General features: G+C 38.0%; 1 protein-coding gene across 3 annotated transcripts in view; it reads left to right on the top strand.

Annotated features, from left to right (window-relative positions):
* The window catches only part of LOC138064833 (versican core protein-like), a 116,083-nt gene extending 97,468 nt beyond the window's left edge, over positions 1-18,615 (top strand). For all 3 annotated transcript variants that reach the window (XM_068928909.1, XM_068928908.1, XM_068928910.1), the window contains 4 exons: positions 694-776; positions 15,444-15,588; positions 16,728-16,910; positions 17,397-18,615. In XM_068928909.1, the coding sequence (XP_068785010.1) occupies positions 694-776; positions 15,444-15,588; positions 16,728-16,910; positions 17,397-17,527 (542 nt within the window). In that variant the 3' untranslated portion in view covers positions 17,528-18,615. The remainder of the gene's footprint in view (positions 1-693; positions 777-15,443; positions 15,589-16,727; positions 16,911-17,396) is intronic.
* The last annotated feature ends 281 nt before the right edge of the window (positions 18,616-18,896 follow it).

Genomic DNA, 18,896 nt, shown 5'->3' with positions numbered 1-18,896 from the left:
AGAATTCCTCTAAACAAGAAAGGGCATTGAGAATTCAGAACTAGTGAAATATCCTCTTTATCACTCAGCTTTTACAAGTTCTTTTTAAAATACATTTATAAAACCTTTTAAAAATACACATTGTGTTCTTGATGTTTACTTCTGCTGTTTGCTGTTTTGCTAGTTCCTTATCACGGTTAAGTGATAAGAGTTATGTAGAAAATATTTGAAAATGAGGTACTTTTTTAGCATTGAAAAGAAATGAAACATTTTTCTGGAAACCTTAGGGGTTTTTTTTCAGCAGATTTCATTGTCCCAGCCACCATATATTATGTTAGGTAGGCATAAAAGAACAGTTTCTTTGTATTATGTTGCAAAACAGGTATCAGTTACAGCCTGGACAAAATCTGAAAAATGTTATTGATTAAATATATGTATCTTCTTTTTTCCTGATATGTACTCGAGTAAAAAGCTGACCTGTTTCTTCTGGCAGGATTGCTTAAAACTTTTAGATCAGAATCTGCATTTTTGTAGACTTCCTGAATTAAAATAAAAAAGCTGAAAGCAGCCTCTAAATAGTTGTTTGCATAGTGAGTAAGAGAATCTTAAGAACAGGATGTCTGAATCATTCTGTGCAAATTATTTCATTTGATGAAAATTCTCCCATTTATGGAAAAGTTAATAAAAATATTCTTCTGGTTCCTTTCGCTTTAGGTATTGGGCATGACTACCAGTGGATTGGCCTCAATGACAAGATGTTTGAGCGTGACTTCCGCTGGACTGATGGTAGCCCACTGGTAGGATGCCTTTAGAATGAAATCATTCATTAATTTATTTTTGTGTTGGCTTATCAAATTCTCACGAGAAATGAGGGAAGCTCCACCAAAAAAATGCAGTTACTAAATATGCCTCCCAGCAAATAGCAAGAAAGTTATTTTTGTTTGGGATAGCTACTTTTCAGTGGTATATTTCTAAAATCTTGTTCTTGGTTCTTATTATTATATATGTGAGAGCTCCCAAAGTTTCCCAACAGAAACCAATTCAAAAAGTTTAGTCTGAGAACGTAATGTAAGGGTCTTTGCAGGAGTTGCTTTGTGCTTATCTGCTCTTATACAATAGGAGAATTCTTTCATTCTTCTGTATGTGGAGCAGAATGCATTTTTCAGATGGGGATATGGCATTTACACCATGGGTCTTTGAGAGCCCATTAAGGAGTCCCTTAAGTACTCCTGGAGACTGTTCTAGTGTGTATGGCAATTTTACAGCTAGGATTGAAAAGCAGTTATGCTTAGGTGGTTCAGGAGGCCTGTAAACAATAATCTGTCCCCAAAATTTTAAGATGCTCTTGATATGTCCCATTGCCTTAAGACAGGAAGGAGAATCAGCAGAAGCAAAGGGAAAACGCTCTTTACCCACCTTTAGTTAAAATAAATCAGAGTGCCGGATACAGGAAATCATTGATCTCTTTCCAATTCAAAGCAGTCTCTTCTGTAGAAGAGACAGGTGATTTACTGCCATTTAACACTCATTAAAGAGCATTATATTAAAAAATTGATCATGCTTATTATTTTTGTTTCCAGTTGTGAATTTTTCTTAAAGCAGAAAACATTTAGACTTTAGGACACACACATGCACCTGCTCATGCCTGCACAAAATGGTCATTGCTGCATGTGGCTACAATTTATGGAGGAAGACACTTGGAACATAGCCGTTTACATTGAACAGGCTGAGGGTTAAAGTCCTTTAAATGACTTGTAAATGAGCCATTCCTTGGGAAATTATGATGTATGGCAGGTGACTGTACAGGAAAAAAGAAAAGGAAGTTCAAATGTTTTTGTTGCCTGATTGATTGCTCTGTAGCCCTCTGATGGAACTAGTGTACCCACTTGTGCTTGGAGGCACAGCGTCTTCCAGGATGTAAGCAGAGGACTTTCTTCTGACCGTTTCCTCTTACCACTGCTCATGTGTTTTTGAGAGTACCAGATGTGCCATGTCCTTGAATTCCGCTTATTCTGGAGTTGATTCTGCCTCTTATGTGGCTTCTTCCACATTACTGACAGGGACAGGCACCCTCTGAAGGTGGTTTAATTTTGAGTGGAGCTCAGGGAAGTGCCAATCTCTCTGCGTTTGTTGGGGATGGACCTACAATTTGCTAGGGGACCTGGAGTTAGGAGAGAGAAATTTGCCAGTAAGCATAGTGCTTGAAGGGTCAGCATGTCTTATACTGGGAGTGTGAAACAAGATACAAACTCGTATATTGCAAAGACCAATTCGATAAATCAATGAATGATGAATTCCAGGAAATTAAAAATGGTGCTGAGATTCTATTTCTAATTCAGGCTGCTGGGCAAATGTTGTGTTAAATTTTTACTTTAATTCAGATTTATCTTTTGGTTGATCCTTATCCCACTTTCCTACTTTTTTTTTTTTTTTAACAACTTTCCTCTGTCTCTTCCTTTGGAAACAATCTACATGTCTCTTGAAATCATTTATGTTCATTGTTTCAATGGCTTTCCTTCATAACTTATTCCATATGTTTTATGGATGAAGTGGTCCTGTGTAACTTCCTTGTTTGCTCTTTTCTCTTAGTTTTTAATTAATTTTTCATACTTTCTAACCCCTCTCCAGGTAATAGTGATTTATTACTTCCCTAGTAATTGGGAAAACAACATAATAGTCAAACCTATGCATCAAATGTGTTTCCCTGAGGGTGCTTTAGAATTCTGCTGAATTTGAACACTGTGTAGATGAAAAAATTACATCACTCATGTATTTGTGAGTAAACATTAAGCATGGTAGAGTTAAATGCATTTATATAACTCATGATCATAAAAATCGGTATTGCTCCATCAGCACTCAGGTTCTATTCTGAATTTCTGAGACTGGAGATAGCTCTTGCATATAGCCAAGATCTAAACAGCCTTCTGGTGTTTTACATATCAGGTGCATCTGTAACTGAGCTGTGCTTTTTTCATCTTTGTGAATCAACTCCATATTTTCTTCAAGTCAATATCATCTGTCTAGAATGCTATTTAACACTTCTGACTTAATAGAAGAGTTGTCAAGTCTGCTAAGAATTCCCATAATATCAGAATCTGAATCTGAAAATCATGCTTATAATTCTAAAAGTTTTGTTTGTTTTTTTCCAAAAAAGTCCTAATCTTAGTAGGTTAAAAAAAAAAAAGCAAACAAAACAACAAAATCTGCAAGAGATGTTGCTGATGGACTTGTTGGCCCAGTGCTACTGTTTTACCCAATAGTGCCCAGATAAAATAACTGATAAATGTTTATACTAAATTGTCATGATTTCTTTCATGTGAATTTTCATTCTGAACCAAAAAGGGGTGGGGAATGGAAAAGTAAAATTAAGACTCTGTAGACCTCAGACTCTGCCACTGGAGATTATGGAACAAAGGTTAGATTACTTTGGTACACGTTTTCCATGAACATGAGAAAACCCACAACTTATATAATGAGTAGGCTGAAAGAAACTCTTTTGCCAAGCGTTGGCATGCATTTTATTAGCAGTTTCTGGAAAGGGGCTCAAATGATCTTTTTCTTTCTTTTCACCTAAAACATATTTCAACCAATGAGTTTAATGAAAGGAGACCACTTATTTTTTGACATTTTCAGCTCATAACCCTATTGTATTTTTCCGAGTTTTTTTTAACTGAAGCTAAATGCCAACCACCATTAAATATGATGGAGTTGGACAAAAACATATGCAAGAGTTCCTTAGTGAAAACCAATGAATGTACTTCCAAGTGTATTGCACGTTGTTTCTTACTGCACTGAATTCTTGAATACGCATGTCCACGTTGGCTCTTTTTTTGTGAGGTTTCAGTCATATGCAGCAATGGAATATAAGCCTTGTGCTGTATCACTTTCATTGCCTCCCAAAACACAGGATTTTTCTGTGTGCTTTGCTTGCTGGTTCAAGTGATGTGAGAGTTAAAGTGCTGTGGTGGATTGAGACTGGATGGAAGAAATTGATAAACTCATCCCTGTCATTGGTCTAGTAAAGTGGGAAAGCTTAAATTCTCAGATGTAGTTGTGGAAATTTCCTTTCCCTCATAAATCAACAGATGAAACTTTTGCCAACTGAAATAAGCAAGGACCATTCAGTTTTCTATGCAGTATTACAAGTTAGATAAGATCAGTTCATGCCACTTCAGTGGGATGGGAGGCTTGTTTGTTTTTAATGTGTAGGATGAATTTGACCAAGATTTTAAAGAGGTTATTATGTAGAATTAAGCTTCTTACTAAGAAACCTACACTGTCCATTAAAGTAACCATGGCAAGACCACAGTCCTGTTGAAGACAACAGGATTTATTTATGTGCCTAATAAAGGTGCGACCATAGTCAGCTACTTCTGATAGTCTTAGCACTTTTTTTGCTCCCCCTGAAAATACTGGCTGTTGTTCATTCATCAAAACCAGCAGCAGTCAAAAAAGTCCCTCTGTTCCTGTGTAAGGTTTTCATATTTCAACTGGAATGTATATGTGATGACCAAAAATGATGCCAGTAAGCAAGTCCTAGAACACATGAAGAGTCATCTTGTAAATATATGGTTAGATCTTTAGTCAGAATTATTCAAGGGAAGAACTTTTAACACAAGGACAATTATCCTAATGAAATAGAAACAGGTACAGTCCTAATTCATAGCATTGTAGGCTCTGTTCCTGCAAAAAGAATTTGAGTAGACTTTTTGATCTACCTCACCGAAGTATGCGATGATGCATAGCTATTTGTGCATTTTTAGGGGATTTTGGCATGTTTTGGGACTTAATCTTAAAATTATTTTTCATTTAAAACTGCTCAGCAGTTTTCTATCCTTCAGGCAAAATGACATAGGTCTCACAATCTCCTGGTAGATGACGCTTTTTCAGAGAGCTGAACCCACTGTATCTCAAACACATACTGAGCTTGAAAAGTGCAAAGTAATGCGTAAAATAGTTAGGTCCTACACTGGTACCCAAAAGTTCAGTTGTCAGTCCAGGCACTCCTTTCCCATAAACAAATTACTGTTATTTTATTATTCTGGATTTTATTGGCCAGGCCATGTTTTATTTAAATTTGTCCTGCTTATAATTCTTTTAAAAAACAAATCCGGAGCTTCTTGGCTAAGGTTAAGATACCTCTTTAAAGCAGCTCCTTGGTTAAGCTCTGGGTACCTTTTCCAATAGGTAAAACAAAATATAATTACCCTAAACTGGAATACAGTGCTGGCCACCCATATGAATCTAGTTTTGTTCTGATTTGTTGTACTGTATCTCTATGGCAGGAAATAATCTTTTCTCATCTACAGTGTATTCTTTCTCCTTTTTTTATTTTTTTATTTTTTAGAAAGAATTTTTCAGCATTTCCAGTTGATTAATGTTTTGGAGCTGATGGGCCATATGAAGAAACCCTCTGGCAGCAGTAACCTCTCTTTTTTTATATCAAGAGAAAAGAGTTGATTGCAGCTGTGTCAGTACAACACAAAAAGGGAATGCTCATTCAGGGAACCTGGCCCCTTGCTTGTGGTGCAAGTTCAACTCTGACTGCAGTGAACATTGCTGATTATTGACCACTGCCACAAGCATGGACTTGGAATATGGGCAACGTAAAAAATCACATGGACCCTTAGAAACAGAACCTGAAGGCTGCAAATTTTGGCATATCTGCGTAGTCCCTAAGTTGTGGATAATGTGTCTCAGAGGTGAAGGCAGAGAGAGCAGGCACCGAAGTGAGCTCAGAGAGCTCGCCACACTCCAACATTTGTAGAACATTAGGCAGTAGTTCCTGAAAATGAAGCAAATTTCTGCTCAAGACATTGCAGGTATGACTGCCTCTACAAATGGAAGAGGTGGAAGACAATAATAGACTAATTTAAAGAGCATATTAAAGAGCTTGTTAACTCTGCTTGTGTTCTGCTACAGTGTAGTTATAGGGCTGTCCTTTGGTATGTGGTGTGAGAAAGACCCGATTTTCTTCTGAAATATGTTTTTCCTTGGGATGAAAATGGTAAGAGTTTGCTACGTAGAAATGTTTACAGAATCAAAATTATTCTTCCTCCTTTCTGGAGATTTTTCTCCTGGTATTTCTGTGACCGTGAATAGTTTTTTAAGAATGGGTCATGGACAATCTTCAGGCCACATATATCATAAAAAGCTGTAAGTAATAAAAACAAATAAGTTCAGGAAAATCACAATGATACAGGAAAAGAAAGCAAGGCCTAAATCAGTCACGCAGCTGTGTGAAAAGAAGAGTTTGTCCATGCCTAGTTGGATCTTTGTATATCTTAAATTCAATGTAATGCAAATTATATAGTAAATGATAATTTTAGCAAGAAAGAGCCAATATTAATAATAAAACTTATACTATCAGTAGGGACACTTAAAAATGGCTTGATCAAAAAAAGAGTGGATACAATGTGACATCTGAAAATATCTTAGGGAAATTGAATTTAAATAATTCACTTAGGTCTGTGAATGGTAACTTTTACAGCTGTAAAGCACGCCCATCCAAATAGAAAAAACCTGGTGTTGCTTTTGGCCGTTTCTCCATTGTATCTGGATTGCTGGCATTTCACTATTAAGGACCCTTGTGAACAGGCACAGCAGTAAAGGAGTCCTTTGGAACTATTCATGTTATGGATTAAGCACATATAGCTACTTGGGGTTGTGCCTTGGGCCTCCGTCTCACAGGGGGAGTTATTCATATCCTTTGGAAAATGCTGTTGATAATTAGTGCTTTGTACGGTGGTGAGCTCACTCCCATTACATAAGATTAGTGCTGTAATAAGGAGCTGGCTAGTGTCTGTGGCCAGATTGTCTGTCACTTATAGAGTGCTGCCAGCTAGGCAAGTAATGGGGCATATTGCCACTTTTAAAACTGTCCAGAGACTCTACATTAGTTTTTCTTCCCTTCGGCACAGGAGTATTATGCTTTGTGTTTGTAATGCTGGACTTCAGGTTGTCAGTGCTAGGTAGCTACATAGAAAAACAAAACAAAACAGAAGTTTCATTTTGGCAAAAACAAAGCCCTCTCTTTTTCTGTCCTTTATTGGTCAGTGAATCAGAATGTTTTAACTTAAGCAAATCTATAACTACTGCCCTCTTGGAAAGAGTAACTTCATTGAACACAAAAACCTTCAAAAGGCATAGAATATTGTAGGGAGGTAGGCTGCCTCTGAGGGTTAAATAAAGCAAACAAACTAAAAAGTACTGTAGTCAGCTGCAAACAAAAAGCTCATTGTGCCAATGTCCCACAGGATCCTTGGAGAAGGAGATTTTAAATCTACCAAATGTTTTGATTTTGTGCTGCAAACAGTCATTAGAGCCTCTTTTTAAGATGCTCATTTGACCTGCATTAAATGGAGGAGAACTATATAATGTTATTAATGACAGGTATGTTTTAGTTCAGTGTGTCTTAGGCTGCAAGGAGGGCCTCTTGGACAAAGTGGTTTTTTGTTTGTCTTATTTTTACCAAGGGGGTAGGCAGTTACTTCAGAGCCTCGTTACAGTTGGCTTGGGGCCGAAACTCTTGGACTGCTCCAAACCTGCAATAATTGTTGAAATACATGACAAAATGGAGGATTTTTTTTCAGTGGCTCTCCAGTAAATTGCACATTAAAAAAACTGAGTTTACATCATGTTGATAATATATAATTATGTCTGTATAACTCCCAGAGCACGTGTATTATACTAACGAACCTTTATCACTCTACCATGATTCTCTTCAACGCTAAAACACCTGCCCATTAGCAAGAGAATTTCACCAGCAATTTGTGCCATTCGCTTTTGGCAGCTCTGCATACTACGGTATATTTGACTTCTGAAAGACCAGCACACAGAATACACCCGCACCAGCGGACTGTGCACTTCTCTAAAGGAAATATTTGAAACACCGTGGACGTTACTACTCTGCGAGGACTCGATCCAGAGCAGCTCAAAGTCGATGGAATTTTGTCCATTGGCTTCAGTAGCTTTTAAAGAGTTAATCAAGGAGATAGCTTTCTGTGTCGTTATTATTATTTTGGAACTATTCAGGGGTAGTATCTGGACTCAGTAGCGAGTAGACAGTGCCATCTAGTGGGAGCTTCCTGCCATACTTAACAGCTTCCACTTTTCATAGAAAAGTTGTCATATTTTGGTACTGCTTTAAAAAAATGTCGAAGACCTAACATCTGCTCCATGACGCAACCCCCCCCCCCCAAGTTTGATGCTGCTTTTATATTTCAGATACATCAGCTAGCCATGGTTACTTATTTCGTTTATATTGCTTAGGTTTCTTCCACTAATTATATATTTTTCCACAAGTCTTAATGTTTATATAATCTGCAATTAGTACCTGTGGATATTCATGGAAATACATATGTTATTTGGGGTCCTTTCTTTGAAAGCTGTCACAGGAGAAGCAGAAGAGTTGTCAACAAGTTCCACTACTGTGTTAGGAAAAAACCTTTAAAATGAAATCCTTTGCATGGTTCATTAGCAAAGCTCCTTCTATCTGTGCCTAAACCAGTGAAGTCAGGAGCATTTCTGAGCTCCTAGAGCTGGGAGTTTGCTACAGTCACTCTCTGACTCCCTAATGGAGAAAGTGTTCGGTGCCAGCCTGATCCATATCCTGGCAGCTTCCCTCAGTCCGTACAAATAAAGCCCAGGTTAGGGGCTCGATGGGAGCCACGCAACTATAATGTAGACAATAAGGATACCAGGACCATGGCCTGTGATTTTGTAGGTACTCGGAGGCAAGGTTAAGCATAGCAATTGCCTTCATATGGATTAGAATTTCTCCCAGAAATGATTTACTAGCATACTTAGCTTGGTCCCTCGTTCAGCACGTTGTTTTAGCATGTGCCTGAATTAGCCATGGGATCTGCCTCTTGGAGTCTGGGGCACCACCCCTGTCATTAAAGTAAGGTCAAGCCCTTACTGAATAGAGTTTTCAAGCTCATGAATAATTTTGGTGAGTTCTGTCAAACTACTCCCATTCATAAAATTAAACGGAGAATCTTTTGCAGGACTAGGGGGAAATTCAGTGAAACGGAGCCAGTGCTGTAAGGTAGTTTCTCGTCTTTCCCAATGTAAAAATGTATTTAAAGACCAGGTGAACTTAATGGAAATATTACTGTCCTTCCCAGCTCTTCACAGTAATCTGTTTGTTTGTTTGTTTGTTTTTTCTATTGAAAGGAAATGGAATCCCTTTCAAACTTCCCATGAGTCTGTCGTGTAATAGAAGCGGTGCATGTGCCAGAAACCAGGGCATTCTGAACTGATCCATATACTCATTGTAACCTTGTGCTGATCTCTTTGTAGTTCAGCCAGCCTATAGAAGTGAGCAGGAACTTACTGCAAGTGAGATTTAATTTTTACTTAAGCTATTCAATTATAGGAGAACCTGCACACTGAGGAACTTGTTCAGTAGACTTTTCTGATAAAAAATTCTGATGATTTTATCTGCTATTGTGAAAGAGCGTATTTCTGTTCCCAGCACGGTTATGGAAGAAAAGAAAGACAATAGTTGGTAAGCTTTGCAATGCTGTTTAAGCTAGTTTAGTGATAAATACGAGACAGGAAATGTCACTTTAAGATGAAATGGCACAGAGCGTATCCATTCAGCTCGGTCCCTCCATCTTTCCTTGTCTTTTTGATTTACCTTATTAGCATTGCATTAAGTTGCAGTCAGATAGGAAAGCAGCCAGAATGAAATAAAATAAAAATCCCGCTGGAAATTACAAGTGCCAAAAAATGCCAAGAGAGATTTATAATTTAAGCACATTTAAATATACTGAAAACATACTTCCTTTTCCTAGAAGGAAAAACATTAACCCTAAAACCTAAATATTAGATGTATTTCTAGTAAATTATTTCTTAGCCTTACTTATGTACAAAAGATTATTGGCCTTTACACAATAAAGAGGTCAAGTAATTAAGTTTTGTTTGCATCAGTAGGTTATTTTGTTGTGCTTCGTTAAACACAATGTTTGTGGACTCTTCTGGAATGCAGAATCCAAGCTGTTGATCTCAGCCCCTTGGTATCCGCCTTTTGGAGATAAAACAATGACTGCTATTTCTAAATGCATGTCACAAAGCTGAGATACTGCTTACTCACAGATTCACCTTGGCATATGCAAACATCCGAAAGAGCTGAGTGGATTACACATTAATAAGGATATAAGCCCCCCAAATAAGGCTAGTTATCTGAAAATAGAAATAACAGCTCTCCCACAAGGTCAGAGCATGTTCATGGCAGGAAAGCTATGCTCATTCGGTTTGATTAGCAGCCATCTGAATGACAAAACCTAGCAATTGGATAATAAAATTAGCTGCTTTATGGCTCTTAAAATCCTTGCTCTCTGGGACTTAATTAAACAGAAAAGTCAGTCTGTCACCCAACTGGCAGATTATGGCTATGGTTTAATTCAATCCCTTACTAGGAAAACCTCCAAAAACTGTGGAGACTCACTTACCTGGGGAACTTAATAAAAGGCCTTCATGTGCTCTTGTTACCAACGTATCCATCTCCTGTGAGGCAGGAAAATACATTGTCACTGTTTTACAGATTAGAAAATGAGTCAGCCAAATGCAAATGTATTGCTTAATAATGTCACATAGGAAGCCTGAAGAACTGACCTCACGTCCCAGCTCTGTTCTAACCAGTGGGCTGTCCACCCTCATTTTGCCGGAAAATTTTCAATATTCTGTAGCAGAGAAAGCTAGTAATTCCAATGTGTAATTGTGGGCTTCAGTTTTACCAAAAAATGGTACAAGAAAGACTTCTTAAAGCATAGTATAATTAAAGCTGTAATGAACATAAGGGCAGCACCTGTTTTTAGCTTGAAAATGATGGCAAGACAGAATAGTAGTGTGGGCTCCTAAAGGACCAAATGATTGTGCAGCTACCAAAATCCTGTCCATTAGACCAGTTCTTGCAGTTCTCTGATTACATGATTACACTGAAATCTCTATTTTTGATAAAAAGAAGCAGGTTTCTAAGCTGCCATGGATGTTAAGAGCTCTGTAAAGTAATTGTTGCAACAATATTTACCTGAGTTGGAGAGTTGTGTGCTCCTTGCACTCACTCCCTTGCCTTGCTTTGAACGTTCCTCTCCACAGCCCTGCAACATCGTGCTTCCTAGCTGGAAGAGAAAAGTGTAGTGGGTCATGTACGCATTAAACATTATGTGGCCTAAAATGTACAGCCTGGAAGTGCTTTGCATTGTAATCTGTGGGAAAATGTCCCATGTGCTGTGTTAATGTTCCACAGAGCGCTGCTTAATTGTTAGTCAGGGCAGTAATAATTTTTAGGTCCCTCTGTGAGATAGCCCAATGTAAATTTTTTCACTGAGGACAAAGATGGTCATGGCAGTTTTTCTTCCATACGTTAACTTAACATTAGAAATTATTTAGGTTTTCAGAAGCAGAAAACATATCTTATGAATCATACAGCTAAAACTGTTTGATAAAGGTGTCAACTGAAGTTTTGTTGTTGGCAAATGGATGTCTTGAACTTTATCAATTCAAGCATAGTATGCCTTCGTGGTGGTTTCATTGGTCTGCTGAGACAATAACAATTTATATAAAGATACAACCTAGCAGCAGGATAGCTGGAATGATGCCAATGTTTTTTGGCTCATCTGTGAATTTGGCTGATCATTTTTGCACATGATCTTAAAAAGCAAACAGACCTGAATGGTAGATGCTGACAAGGACTGCAATTGAAATATTTTATTTTTTGGTACAGAATATTTTTCTAAGAGACAGTAATTACATTAAAATACAAGGATCTTAAATGACATAACCACTTAAAGAAGTACATCTTATTTAGGATATTTTGGTCAGTGTTTCCCAAAAGAAGAGTTATGAACTGAGTATTTTAGATACTTTATTACAAGGGGAGGGAAGTCTTTACACTTAGCACACTTTATATGACAGATTATAGGGAATAGCTCTGAAAACAAACCGTGCGATCCAGTATGTGATATATGGGATTTGGTTCTTTCTCACTAATTTTCTTCTTGTGTAGTTTTACTGCACATAGTGGGAACACCCCTAATTTACACCAGTGTATGCAAAAAGCAGAATCATGGTCATGCAAAAATGTCCTCTATAAGGAGAGAGCAAAATAGTAGGATGTTTGTCTAGCAACTTACACCATTCAAACTGTGAGAATCTTTTTGTATTCTTATCCCCCTATCAGCGGCTAAATAAGGATTTGAAAAACTACTGAAGAGCTGGGTGGAGACTTAAGAAAGCAATTCAGCAGTCTGGAACTTCCTCTGCTAAGCAATTCTGGCACTAAAACCAAGCAAAAGCAGTATCCAGCCAAAGTAAATCCATGCAATGACGATATCAGATGTGAGGTAACAGCATGTCATGCTGCAGGATATCAGACATTCTTGCATAGACCACAGAGCCTAGATATGATTCTTTGCCATAACACTGCTGCCTTGCCAACAAAGCAAACAGTTTGGAGTCAGTATGGTAAGGCGTGCAGAGCGCACAGAGTCTGTGTGCTTGGAGCAGGAGCTGGCAAGCTGCTGAGCACCTTCAGCTCTCACGCCCTCAAGGGCCGCTACACGTCCTTGCTTCTCACACTCAGGTCCCTATGGAAGCAATCACCTCTCTACAGTACCATTCCTACAAGAAATGGCTACAGGCTACAGGGCCTGTTGAAAACTTTCCTTCGCTTTCAGCACGTTATTGATCAAACTTTTCTACCACCTTCCTGGCTGTTTTCCCTAATTTTTGTTTGTGTCTATATGTGTGGTCGTATTCTTGAAAGTGATTGCATTGCCTCAGCTTAGGAAGCTGATTGCCTGTCATCTGAGCAGTATGACCAGACCATGCATACACTCCTGACTTACAGTAGCAAATGGGCATTCAGAGATGTAAGTGAGGTTGTCATTTCTCCCTGCTTACCCTGCCTCCACAACACACACGGATGAACTTCTCTGCAGCAGGAATGAAGCCTGCACCAATATTTGTTGAATGACTTTTAAGCTGTGATGTTTGTGAAACTGCATTGGAGCTTTTTACACATCCATGGAGAGGCGATGGGACAGATATCTGGGGCAGTAACATCAGCCATTCCCATGTTAATTGTCTCAGCTCACAAGCTGGAGCCTTCAGCGTGTGCACGTGCTCAGCTATCAGTTTGGTGCAGCAGGCAGTGACTTTCTATGCTGTGGTAATGTGGCCTTTTCCGATCACAATACTATATCCTTAACCAATTTTGCTGTAGGAAGGTGCTAGACTTTCGACTGAGCAGCTATTTTAAAATACTCTTTTGGAAAGGGCGACTTGTAGCTCTCTAAATTACAGTAATACATAGCATACATGAGCACATTTCTTCCTCCCCGTTTTCCTTCTCACTAGCTCTGGAGATATATACAGAGCTTTCTTTTTCTTTTTCTTTTTTTTTTTTGCACTAGGTATTGCAGAAAGCCCCCACACCACTCGTCTTATTTGACTCCTATGTATGGTATTTAGCTACTGGGCTTGCAAAACTCATACCCGCATTTATCAGCTAATGTGAAATGCTGAACTCTGGACTTGGGTAAAGAAGGCTAATGTATATATTGTAAGTTAGGATTATTAATCACTCCAACACAGAGATGAAATTATATTAGTCCCACATAAAAAGGGGGATGTTTTATGAGTTGGTACCAGTAACAAATTCAGTGCAGAACAAATTTATTTAGAGCATGATTGTTAAATTGCTTGGATAATTAAAACCAGTGGCGGATAAGATGGGAAACAGAAAGAAAAGGTTAAGTATTTAACTCAAGTTTTTAATTAGCTTGATTCACTGTGAGATAAATGCTACTTGCATGCAGTTCATTAACATTATTTCTAAAATGTGTTCGCACAGACACTGAATAGTGGTTATTTCATAAAGTTAAAAAAATAAGAAGCTAAATTTTTGTGACATTTACATGGGTCAGCTCTAGTTAGAAGGATATAAGCACTGACTTAACATATAAGCACTGTAGAATCTGTATCATTTTGACCATACAAGGGGCTGGCTGTCTGGTTAATGTCTGGCATCTCTGTACATTCCTGTACTTTTAGATACTTATTTTTATCCTTCATTAAATTCTTCTAGGAGTGACACAACAATAATCCCAAAGAAAATCACTAAGAGTAGTTTCTCAAATCTGCTCTCATTTTCCTTTACATAACAGTATATAAATCTCAAAGTACTCTGCTTCATTTGGGATAAAGATTATCCCACCTCTACTGACTGCAAGGACCTTGCAACTTCCTCTGAAGCATATGCCCACTATGAAAGACTCCTAGATAGATTTTCTATCAGTTTGACAAGCCCTTTGCTTCTGTTTTTCATGCTTATTGATCGAAAAAACAGACTAAATCCTCCCTAATTTTCAGCCAAAAATGACACTGTGCAATGATGAGCTTAGCCATGCTTGAATGTCTGTATTCTACAGTGAAACACAGGTGGACATAGCCCATGTGTGGAGCCCTGCACAGCCCGCCAGCAGTTAGTGTTATGCAGCTCTTGGCACGGCTGTCTCACCACTGTTTGTCTCAGTAGGCGCATCTCTTCAGGTAAATGCAGAGTTGAAAGCCGCAGAGCTGTATAGCTAAATAAATGCCTCATATAGCCAGTTTGGAACCCAAAAACTTGTGCCTGCCCAAGTGGATATGCCAGATGTGTTCCAGGTGCAGGGCTGAAGAACTAGGTATTATTTATGCTAAAGAAATCCACCATTTGAAGCTTTGTCACATACCAGCAATCAGCTTTCTACTTCTTGAACTAGTCTGCCATGTTCTGCTTTTATTCACAGCATTGTAAATCCAAAGGTCTGTGGAGTTACTTTTTTCTACAGAGGGCAGAACCTGGATCATCATTTCTAAAGCTGAAAGGCTGCTCTATTCGTTCAGTCTGCCACCTGAGCCTTTTTAATGGAAAAGTCAATCTGTAATAGTTTGGGGACGTATTCTGGCACCACCTTTACTTATTTTAGGCCTAATTTTGCAAGTCAGCCCATTGAATGACTATTAAGTGAAATCGGAGAGCACCTAACTTGAGCCTGACAGGATCACTTGTAATTTGCCATTTAGTAGACCTGAAGTAATGAGAATAGTGGAGTATTTACTGCATTTGCTGGCATTTCAGTTTCCATCTGTCCCTGTAGGATAGAGAGAATGTGCTTTAACACACTTTGGATCAGATTTTACTTGGTCTGAATTGTGTCATTCTGTTTTGTTCACCTGACGTCAGTTTACAGTAAGTGAGAAATTGGCTCAGAATATTTTTTCCCTTCTGAGATTATCTGTTAATAGAGTGGGAGGATATTATAAATCTGGCTTTGCTTAGTTTGTGCTTAAATACCTGATTCAAACAATTGAGATTGTTTTACATCAAAGGTAATATTATGTGAACCTCTGTAAAATGGAATGTAAATATATTCCAACACTGGGAATAATGGTTTTGCTCTTCTTTTCTGCAGCAATATGAGAACTGGCGACCAAACCAGCCAGATAGCTTCTTTTCTGCTGGAGAAGACTGTGTTGTTATAATATGGCATGAGAATGGGCAGTGGAATGATGTACCATGCAATTATCACCTTACCTATACCTGCAAGAAAGGAACAGGTACAAGCTTTGCAGTAACAATAGCCTTAGTAGGCATGTTTTTCTAAAAGCCAGTTTTGTAAAGCTAAAAGGATAAATTCTAGTTTGTGTCTGGGACAGGTACAATGAGCCCAGAACTGAGTTCACCCCACAAAATCATCCTTCATCTGTAGTCACATATTACATCTCTCTCTGATCTGTTCTTGATTCAGGCAGAAAAATGTGCACAGTTGGAGCTCGTGATTAAAGTCATGCACGTTTCTCCTTATGCATGGCTTTCAACATAATGGGCATCCATATAACTGGCAGGCCTGTTTTTCATGCATACCATGAAAATATTACCTACTCTTCTTTTCTCGGATGTCATTACTGTGAACTATGCGGGCAGCAAAATTTTGGTAGCGAGTCGGAGCACGAAGCTGTCCACTAGTACGTGGTTTGTTTTTCAGCTTCAGTTGAGCATACTTTTTACCCATCATGCTACCTGTGTCTTCTTGTTTTCCAAAATCATATGGCTTAACAGCACCACTGGCACCTGAAAAATACGTTTGTTTTATACACTGTTAGAACTGATAAGTACATGAAACCTGGCAGCTACCAGGAGCTATACATTGACACCTTAGGAATTCCCTGCCTTTTCGGAATGCGAAAGTAAAAATCCGAACCAAAATCTTCTGTGCCCTCCATTGCTGCCTGGTTATGTATGCAATGTTTTATTGACATGTTCCCTCTACCTTGATGGATCCATCAGTTTTAAGCGTTTCTATATATCCTGTCATTGAGCAAGACATGAAAAGTTTGAAAATGAGACTTTTTTTAAAAGCTTGTAATCACTTCATTGGCTATCAGGTTCTACAACTTTCCAGTGATTTTTTTTTTTGGTGCTATTTTGGCTCAAAATTATGTCAGAAATTCAAACAAGAAAGAAAATTCTAACCATGCTGTCAAGAATTTCCATCATTGATGCATTTAGTCTACAAAACCAGAGAACTATACAACAGGATAGGTCTCCCTATCCTTGTTTGGACTTGCCTCTTAAGATTCTTACTGAAGTCCTTGATATCTTTCCTTACCCAGCATTTAGAGGTCAATGTATCACATTCAGAAGTGTATTCGCAAACTGATGTTTTGAGTTTTGTTTTGTCTTCTTCTCTTCTTAGTTGCCTGCGGTCAGCCTCCTGTTGTGGAAAATGCAAAGACCTTTGGGAAGATGAAACCTCGTTATGAGATCAACTCCCTTATTAGATATCACTGCAAAGATGGTTTCATCCAGCGTCATATTCCAACAATCCGGTGTCAAGGGAATGGAAGATGGGATATGCCTAAAATTACTTGCATGAACCGTAAGTTCTTTGAAAGGGAGCCAGTGCTTGATTGGAAACAATAGAATCATTAATGCAAGGATTAATAAGCAATGAATGCGTATTTTAAGAGAAGAGCAAACCTGGTGTTCCAGATTATGACAGCAACAGAGGTCACTCTGTCTGTTAAAAAAAAATCAGTCAGGCCTCCAAAAATAACGAAAATGTTCATCCTCTGTTTTTACAGAAGCGTAATTATGTTTTTAAATTATGTTTTTAAATAAGCAACAGCATTCTTATAAAGACCCTGAAATGGGTAGGTTCCTAATAACACTAGCAATGCTTTCTGCAGAGGTATTCTATGTGTAAGAGATGCTTGCCCTGTTTGTGGCGTGGTCATAGTACCAGTTACTCATTTGTTAACCATCTAATTAATCAATAATAAATGGAATCTTACCCTTAAGTGTAACCAGCTTTTAGGTTCAAATAATTTAAAAATATTTCCTGCTTTCCTCCTTTTCTTTGCAGCATCCACATACCAAAGGACTTATTCTAAGAAATATTACTACAAACATTCTTCATCAGGAAAAGGAACATCATTAAATTCATCAAAACACTATCATCGCTGGATCAGGACATGGCAGGACTCAAGACGCTGAATGCTAAATGGTGAATAGGGATTTCCACCATTTCAGCCAAAGTCCTAACTTTCTGTGCCTTTTCTATCACTTATAGGAGTATTATCAAATTGTTTTGAAACTATGGACTCCGGTACTCACAATGCATTTTGCAAAAATATGGTTTTTATCAGAAAATTCAAATAAAAAATTAAAAAATATATAGTGGAGGGGTGCTTGTGGGGAGGTGAAGAAACCATTTCCAGCCTATCAAGATTATTAGTTTTCTATATGCCATCAGTGTGGACCATTTTATGATGTACACCAGCCTACTGCAATATTTAAACAGCTCAATTTTAGCACCAATGAAAATGTAAATAAGATGATTTTAATGTTGTTCAATTGTTTGTTGTTTTTAAAATCCTGTATATAAAATGAAAAGTCACACTAAGTTCAGGCATATTTATGATTAGAATGGCCTCAGAGGTCTTCAGTCGTTTATGACATTGTTTTCATGTTGTTCACCTAGGCTGGAAATGGTTGAAATAACTGCATTGACTGAAATTTGCTATTATGAGATGAAGAGAAACACACAAGTTACATGACCTTTTTATTTTTTTTTTATGGGAGCTGTGCCGTTTCCCATCCGAGGTACAGTTTGCGTCAATGTGATGCAAAGTTTAGACATAGCACATAAAGTGGGATGAAGCATGAACTAGGGACTGCAATGTGGAACTTTTTTTCTGCTCTCCATTCCAGCTTCATCATTCATGAGAAAGGACTGCATGGAGGACTTGTATATGACAAGGAGGGCCTGTAAAAATCCAAGTGCTAATACATTAACTTTATCAACCAGGGCCACTTTTTTGGGAAAAAAAAGAAAAGAAAAAAAACCCGACTTTCACAACATTAACCACAAGGTCTATATTACAGGTCTCTGCATTCTAAAATGGAGATAGACCTAGTATTTGAGGAATTTTTTTTGTAAAAAACAAACAAAAATCAAAAAAGTAAATAATTTTGTATATATAACCATTTTTTAATCTTTTTATAAAGTAATGAATGTTTGTGTATGAATGCTGCAGCTGTGAAGCGTACATAAATAAATGAAGTAAGCCATACTGATTTAATTTATTGGATGTTATTTTATCCATGCAAAGAAGATTAAAAGAGCTCGACAGTGCCGTATTAGCCCCTGAGCTCCACTTTTGGAACCATCTTTCAGTTCAACTGCTATTTCCCTGGAGAACAAAATTCCTACTAAACAGGATCATTTGTTTGCGATTAGATGGGTGAGAACTGTGTGACTTACAGAAGAATCAGGATCTTGGCTTTCTAGAAAGAAGTGTGTGCACAAAGAGATTATAGATTGTAGTTGGTGCAGTGTGTACGTAGGAGTTTCCTATTATGG

This window comes from Struthio camelus, chromosome Z, assembly GCF_040807025.1.
Source record: "Struthio camelus isolate bStrCam1 chromosome Z, bStrCam1.hap1, whole genome shotgun sequence".
Classification (NCBI taxonomy): Eukaryota; Metazoa; Chordata; class Aves; order Struthioniformes; family Struthionidae; genus Struthio; species Struthio camelus.
Note: the sequence above shows the minus strand (reverse complement) of the source record. Positions and strands in the feature narration are given on the sequence as shown.